General features: G+C 36.8%; 1 protein-coding gene across 1 annotated transcript; it reads right to left on the bottom strand.

Annotated features, from left to right (window-relative positions):
- Positions 1-592: 592 nt before the first annotated feature.
- hoxb9a (homeobox B9a) lies at positions 593-7185 on the bottom strand. Its single transcript, XM_081363577.1, has 2 exons — positions 5185-7185; positions 593-2544 (listed from the first exon to the last, which is right to left on the bottom strand). Exons 1-2 carry the CDS (start codon positions 5696-5698, stop codon positions 2309-2311), a joined length of 750 nt encoding a protein of 249 aa, XP_081219703.1. The 5' UTR covers positions 5699-7185; the 3' UTR covers positions 593-2308.
- Between the last annotated feature and the right edge of the window lie 1390 nt (positions 7186-8575).

The following is an 8575-nucleotide window of genomic DNA, read 5'->3' as shown; positions in this document are numbered from 1 at the left end:
ACACCACTAATATCACAAGGGAATCAAATTATACGTTAAGAAGAGAGCCAAAGCAAAGATGAGTCATGGTTCTTCTCAGTCATTCTTCTTTCCACATATGAGCTGCACGTTTCTTTGACTCAAGATGAATGCTCGAGCTCAGATAGCATATTTACAACATATGACTCGCATTATAAAATGCAGTAAACATTAAAACGGAGCACTAGCATGTCGCTTGCTAGCCTAGCACAAAAGGGCGAGATAGAGTTTGGGGTGGTTTACAATCAAAAGCATTGGAAAGAATACCAAACAGGGTACAATTTGTCACATGCTTTTATAAAAAAGCAGAGAATACTTTAATTTAACCAAAATGTATGCACAGTATATATGTTCATGTGTCGATAACACATATGCGTAGCCACGTTCATTTGTTTTAATTAGGTTAAATGAAGGATTTTTAGGTTTTGAGAGAGTTCTTTTTGCAATGATACAGAAGACAGAATGTGCACTCATTTAGAAAAAAAAACCACATTAAATTATAAATCATATTGTATTTGGGTATCTTTCACCAACGTGCCTATTTGTTGTGTCCATAGAAATGACAATATCTGTGTGTGGTCTATATGTAAACTTTTAATGAGTCCAGCATCAACAGTGCAATAGCACAGATTAACAACAAAACAAGAACACAAAAAGAGACAGAGCAGTCCTGAACAAACAATTTAGACGTTGTGTTGCGGGTAAAATAAGGTATTTGCATGTTCTTCAAAATCTAGCGATGTCTCTATTTGTATTTTAATAAATGCTCAGAAGCCAGAAAACAAGCGTTAGCAAATAGCACAAAAAGCCTGTGTGTGTTCCTGACTAGACGTGCGTCAAAGAAAATGGGAAACAGTTGAGTTAATGGCCACTAACAATTTAAAGAGTTTTTGACATTTGAAGATAGATTCGCTCGATTTCAGTAAAGTCAAATCACACAAAAACATAAAACATTTCTCTAAAGCAATAAAGCAATATGAAGGAGCGACCAAATACAGAAAAAAAACATCACTGACAATGTACAACGGGCATGATTCTGGACATACAAGGAACGTGTAAACAAAATAGAAAAATTAAAAGGTTACGTGTATCAGCTCATTCAAGTATGAATTTTTACAACATATAAAACATTCCATTGAAAAGAAAAAAAACTATTAACCTATTTACAATAAATTAAAATTACAATCCTTAGACTGCACATAAAACAACTTCGAATTAATACTAGCGTTTCCAATAACACGTAGGGCTACATAAGAAAACTACACAATACGAGGCATGCGCAAATTTATGTAAACAACTGCGACCGAATCTGTATTAAAGGTTGTTACACATTTAAGCACGAATTAATTCTATGGTTACTGGCACGCTACAAATACATAGGCTACAGTCGGAACCTGCACTCTAATTCTCAAAAGGATTATTACGGGATATTTGAAAATGATAAGGTAAAACAACTCAATTCAACAACTCAAATGTGTTTAATTCAGTTTGATTCTTCATTTGAACCCCAACCGATACAAACACTGTTTAACGTAGCTAAAGATCTGAGGGCAAATTTGGAAATTATTATTATTATTATCCTTAAATTCGAATCAACCAACAGATTGTATTATGTGCATCTACCATTGATCTTTGCACACACGTAAATGTCAAGAGGAAAGTATTAAGTAAACTTCAAAGGTTTTTAAAACCCCGTTAGCATATGCACGCTTTAATAACTGCTTCACGATATAGACTAAACGAGCAAACGGCTGTTTTATTCTCCTCTTATAATAATAATAATAATAATAATAACAACAACAATAATGTAAAAGAGAGCTCACGTCGATTAACAAACAAGTGAACATGCTTTACTGATAAGCAGACCTTCCCTTGTATTTTGAATGAGGCTTATGTTTTTAAAATACATTATCAGCACACGTCCATGGCAAAAGGAATGATGAAAAATGCAGAATTATAGAGAACAACTTTACAAAAGCACAATTTTTCAGCTGTTCTTGTCCTGTTGAAACCAGTTCCTTATCACCTGTTTATTTCCTGACGAAGTGTTCGTTTCTTTCACACGAGTCATAAAATGCAATAAAAGTAGGGAAAGATGGCACGACGTTTTCCCCCTCCTCTGCATCGTTTCACCTCTTCCTTATACTCTATGCTTAACACTGTCCAGTCATACGGAAAATGGTGTGTGCAGTGCGTTTTCATTTTGATGCAGTAAAACACTCTTGCATCAGCTTCCAGATTTAAAAGACTCTTTGTAGAAGGCCTGAACGCCTGGCACCAGTCTGCGTTATCATTCTTTGGGCTGGTCCTTATTCATTTTCTTCATTTTCATCCTTCTGTTTTGGAACCATATTTTTACTTGTCGCTCAGTCAAGTTCAGCAGGCGAGCTACCTCGTGCCTCCGGTCTCGCGTGAGGTACATATTGAACAGAAATTCCTTCTCTAGCTCCAAGGTCTGATATTTCGTGTATGGACATCGCTTCTTCCGGGATGATCGGGCGTGTAACCAGTTTGCAGATGGGTCGTCTGCAAATGACAGTCAAAAACAAGAAGCATAGATCATAATGTTAGTACAGATTCTAATTTGAAACATGAAACATTTCACAATGCACTCAAACTTCCAGCCTTCACGTAGACGATCAATATTACTAAAATAAAGTGCTCTGGGCGCCATCCCCGATAAATGCATGAAAACCAACACTTTGATTTATGAAAATAATGAGGAAAGCAATGCAGTTTCAAATTATTAACTTGAGATTTTCATCAAATTACTCTAGCCATTACCATAAGCAACAACTTTGTACAAAATACTTTGTACAACTTTGCCATCTAAGTTCACCTGTGAACGTCTATATCATGCATCTCCCTACAATGGAGAATGTCAAAGCGTGACCATGAGTTCATTTGATAAGCAAAGATTTCTTTAATATATATATATATATATATATATATATATATATATATATATATATATATATATATATATATATATATATATATATATATATATATATATATATAAGAAAACGACTCAGAGGAAAAATATTGAATTTTGAACTCTACTGGAGTTTAAGCATACTGGAATGCACAGTAAAATGTGGCCACATGTGACATTAGATTATCTCCTTTTTAGGGAGAAATGTGGGATGAATTATGGAGGAAGAGCATCTCTAACGAGGCGTCTTTTCCCTCAGTGGTTTGCTCGGGAATGCAGATGGGAGGCTAAAAAAATTCCGTTGTGCTGGCTTTTGTCAACATGCACACTTAGAAGCTGAATGATACAGTGACTCGAGATTCGCTATAATGACAAAAATGAACGTGTCACCTTGTGCATGTCTTCAGTACCTGTGGGTTCAGTGACGTCAAGGGAATATTTTCAGAAGCACATCTTCTAAATGCTTGCGCTTCACACAACCGTTGCATAAAAAAACCTTCAACTTTGGCTCATAACTCAATGTTCAGGGCCTCAAACCGTTTTTGAAGGCGAATGCTAGCAGGTTAGAAAAAGCCAAGCATCCCCTTTAAGCACTTGTGGATGTTTCCCATCTTATGCGCGGTAACTCCATCGCTTCTGCCTCAAGACATTCACGTCACATGCAGGCTACATCAACTTTCTAAGATATCCTAAATCTTATGACGCAATTGTATTTTTATAATGATGGAATGACATACACGTTTATAAAACGATTAATGTGTGTGTCATGTCAACTACAGGCCTTGCGGACAGATCTGTGACTTGCGACTTACGAGACAGGTCCGAGACATGATCCCTAACAATGAAACACTAGGGTCAGACTATGATGTGAAGTGACGTGTGTTTCCACTAAGAAAAATGAACCAAAATGCACCAGTTACACAAAGTTTAGAGATTAATTTAATGCCTCATAGGCAATTTGATCAAAAACGTTTTCAAAGACAGTCGACCTCGGGCCTTAGGGCCCTTTTTAATGAATGTTTGGATTGAATCGTATTACGAATTTAACGCAACATTTCCCAAAGAGCTCAGTACGATTGATGGGGATGTTGGCTCCTCTGATAACTTAATAAACTTGAGGGCTATAACTTTTTCTTTCTCATAGGCAGCCATGAGCACAAACGAGAATTGTGACTCCCAACATCATTTTCTTTGCCTACAGTTTACTCTGGAATGCCGCCCGGGGTACATTGGGGATTTCTATTGCGCACAATTCCATTAGTTCACAGCCTTTTTCACGGATTAAAATCAATAGCTTTTTCTAATTAATCCCGACAGAAAACGATCGTTTAACAAATCTCTAAGATTTTAGCTGCATTTCTAAACTTGCTGGAATACTTCAGCAATAAACATGTCTACATGGTCATGAGCGAGAATTATGCTTTGGATTATTCTCTGCACCGGCTCGACCCCACTCTTGAGGGAGCTCAAGAACACGCAAACAAGTCTGGGGGAAACATACAACCCCCCCAGCAGCCAGATATTTATTTAAAAACCAATATTCGTGAATTAGTCCAATTTATTTTGTGATGTTTTAAACCATACCTGGTCTTCAGAGATTATAAACTGTTAATAGTCAATATTCACATAAATAGATTTAGATAGAATTAATTATTTAAGGATTCAGATGAAAAACTAATAAACTTTAAAATAACCTATTCTTGCCAGCCAAGAGAAACTAAACATAAAACAAACATTTGCACTATTTAGTATAACCAAGAGACACTTTGGCGAGTCACTGCAAAAAAAAAGCTATTTACAGCCCGACCTAAAACTGCTTGGTGCACTGAAGTGCACTGACGCGCAAATAAGCGACTCTAACAGAGACAGAACGAGAAGGAATACAAGCATAGGAAATGAATAAGAATGAAATAAGCGCAAATAATATGTTTTTGAAACATGAAAGGTGATTTTATAGTTGTGTGAAATCTCTGCATGACTCTACATGGGCAAAAATCAAAAAAGTCGTCAGCGATGATATAGCATGGCTAAATCAGAGCCATGCTATACAAATCTGGGGAAAACACAGATTCGATTTTAAAAACAGTCCCTATATGCTAGCGAAAACTTGAAAATCCCACATGATCATACTTGGCTGCGTGAGGTGTCTGTTGCTCTCCGTTGCTTTGTTCTAGTTTTATGACAGCATTAAACGCTTTACAGAGTGTTCACTTCCTAGGTTTATAACTTACTCTGATCCGGTCCCTCTTTGTCCTCGCTGCCTTCGCATATGTCCTTATTGTCTTCAAATCCGGCGCTGTGACCAGAATTCATCTCCCGTGCTGTAGAGGACTCCAAGATAAACTCATGCTGCCCAACGAGTTTTGGTGGTTCCCCGAGATGTCCCAGGAGCGGCTCCATCTTGACCTGTCCTTGCCCGGGTAGCGGCTCTGCTCTCGGTGCACAGTCGAGCCATGTGCGGAGGTATCGAGTATCCGTTGAAGGCACTGGCTGCGTCGGTATGTAGGGATGGTAGACCGCGGGTAAGCCATTGGACGCGTGGGAACTGAATGGACTCCATGACGAACTGAACACTGGAGGCTTGGGCTGGAAGCTACAAGAGGGGAACTCGGGATGCTCGCCGGGTCCCGGTTGTCTAGCGCTGGAGTACTGTACATTGGAGAAGCGGGACGCGTTCGGATCTTCTCCCTCATGACTTATGATAGAATCGACATAGTAGTTGCTTAGAGTTCCAGAAATGGACATTCTCGGACATTATATAACGTACTGTTCATTAAAGAAAAAGCATGTAGGCTACAATAGAAATGTGCTTTACTCCCCTCTTTACGGTACTCCTCTCTACTCGCTCGCCAACAAAGTAGAGCCGGGCTGCTATGGTGTGCGCTCCGAGCGAACTGATTGGTCAGACTTTTTTCGCGAGCCTGATAAAGCGTCAATGGGGTGTAAATCAATCCGCCAAGAGGCTGTACGAAGCTCTCCTCCTCTTGAGCTCTCTATATTTCCCATCTAAATAAATTGTCTTGTTTATGCAATATGCAAAATGGGAGTGTGTCCATATATCTCCAGATATCTATAGCAGTCTAGAAAATGTCAGCTTAAATTATGAAACGTTTTTGACGTTATGTATAAAAATGCATATGCGGGGTGCAATGGCCCACAATAATAAGTAAGATAACATTTTTTCCTAATGAATTGATGTGGTATTAAAATGTGATCTACATTATACGAGCTGAATGGAAGCTTTATCATATTTACTTAATAAAAATGTATGACAACAATTATTTCATGACAATTTAAAGATATTGTAACAGGAATTCACAAAAACTCATTTTTCCCCTAAAATATTTTATACCCCCCACGTGTTTAAACTTGTAAACCTCCAAGGAGCAAACCTCTTCCTTCTTGGAGTAATAGGAGTACGTTGAGATAATGAACAGCTTTATTGGGAAATTAACAGTCATTTTTTTTCTTAACGAGGGTATTAAACACCACCGTGCGACAATCCCCTTGTATTTATGGAAGAAACTACTTGAACTTTTTTGGTCGTTTAATACTATAATAAAATACTACATCAGGCAGCTTTGGTTTTTATAGGCCTGATATACTGCCTGTGGCGAGGATCGTGAACAACTCCGCTGCAGTATTCCATCCAGTCGCTCATTTCACACACTCAAAATAAACAGTTTCATTTTCCTATTTGATCACTGTGATGCTTTATTCAAATACACACACGATCATTCTACTCTATCTGCAACATTTTGCGGAAGAAATTCTGAATTACGCTTGTAAAAAAGGTAAAGCGTTTTTGAGAGGATTTCACTGTCTGTTGTGAATGTCTTGGGACCATCAATATAATGCAGTGATTTCAGCACTTGCTATGCATCTTGGTCGTGTCCAATAAACAGTTTTTCCTTTAAAACAAATTAATGATCGAGTCTATATGGTGCTGTTGTGCTTCAGCAAAAGGACCAGTAGCATATTTTGTTTCTGAATTACAGAGCCATTAGACAGAGTTAAGTAAAAAATATATAAATAAATAAATAAATAAAACAAGACAATTAAAGCAACTTACCATCTTATTTCTTTGTGACTTTAGATAGGCTATACTTGGCTTCGTGCTAATTTTATTAACCACTTGCGTAACCATGCGTAAACAAATTGCATAATGAGATTTGTGCAATAAGTTGCGCTATAGAATGACTAAAACCACTAAAGTGGTAATTACATCAGGAAAGGCTATATATACTTAAATCACAACCTAGCCTTTTCAAAAGGCATTTAACAACACCCTGTAAAAAAAAAAAAAAAAAAAAAAAAAAAAAAGGAGAAAAAAAAACCATCAGCGGCGCATAGCCACACGTTATGAATTCAAGAAACTCTGCCTTGTGTTGGAATAACACAGAGGGAAACACAATCTCAAAAATGTATATTGAATGCTACACTTTAATCCTAAATCGATTTAGATCGTATTTCATTACATAATATTTACTGAATCCGGAATAATTAAATACTGTGGAACATACCATATAGGCCTATCAAGCTATTTAAAGTTTGTGAAGTGATGTTCTAACAAAATGAGATGTATAATGTCTAAGTATTTATTTTAGTGCTGAAACTTGTGTTTCAAGTAGGCTGTGTCTTCAAAAAAAAATATTTTTCATTGATTTTATTTAGCTATTTATATTCCACATACTCCTATAAATAAATAAATAAATAAATAAATTAATAAATGAGAGATTATCTATCTATCTATCTATCTATCTATCTATCTATCTATCTATCTATCTATCTATCTATCTATCTATCTATCTATCTATCTATCTATCTATCTATCTGTCTGTCTGTGTGTGTGTGTGTGTGTGTGTGTGTGTGTGTGTGTGTGTGTGTGTGTGTGTGTGTGTGTGTGTGTGTGTGTGTGTGTGTGTGTGTGTGTGTGAATATATAGCAACATTGAGAGGCAAAATACTGAGAGCACGAATACGCAAATATGTAACTTTTAACAAAACTAACATGTAAGTACTAATTTTTGAATATCGTTATAGGGAGGGTTAAGGTATTTTAGTTGTTGTGCAGTATCTTGTCTACAGTCTGGCTATGTTAGATATTTTGTCCTCAGATTTATTCAAGCAGGCCTACTCAACGCATCATCAAAAAAATAGATTAATGTATAGGAACCATTCAAAACCATGCATGCCTTAATATTAACTATGTTGCATAACTGTTTGTAACACCACGTCTCCTCTTTTATTCAATGTGGACCTTAACTGGAAGGTCAAACTGCACGTCTCACCTTTAACTGATGCAGAGCTTTTTGTGTGGGGGGCACCAATTGTAAGCATTCGTATAATACATAATAAAAACAAATTCTATAGTTTTCGCTTGTATATCAATGATTTCAGCAATGATAGCCTATTGACTAATTGTCAGAATATTGTTGCCCGCTATTTTTTTCGCCACCACAAGCAGGCACTCTGCAAACGTTAGCTACTACACACAAACTGAAATCCTTACCCAATGTAAATGTAAGAGGATTTATGTACAAGTTCTTCCAAACTGCTCTAATGAGTTAATCAAAGTTATTATATGATAAAGCCTATATGGCAAATATTCTAGTCATTAATC

Source organism: Scardinius erythrophthalmus (genome assembly GCF_964197995.2).
Source record: "Scardinius erythrophthalmus genome assembly, chromosome: 1".
In the NCBI taxonomy this organism is placed as follows: Eukaryota; Metazoa; Chordata; class Actinopteri; order Cypriniformes; family Leuciscidae; genus Scardinius; species Scardinius erythrophthalmus.
This window is presented reverse-complemented; position numbering and strand designations above follow the sequence as displayed.

What these genes read in the sequence shown, in the direction of transcription:
- hoxb9a (XM_081363577.1), bottom strand. Translation starts at nt 5,698, where the DNA reads ATGTCCATTTCTGGAACTCTAAGCAACTACTATGTCGATTCTATCATA. An exon ending in CAAAGAGGGACCGGATCAGA is followed by an intron (nt 2,545 to 5,184) that starts GTAAGTTATAAA and finishes TGTCATTTGCAG; the next exon opens with ACGACCCATCTGCAAACTGG.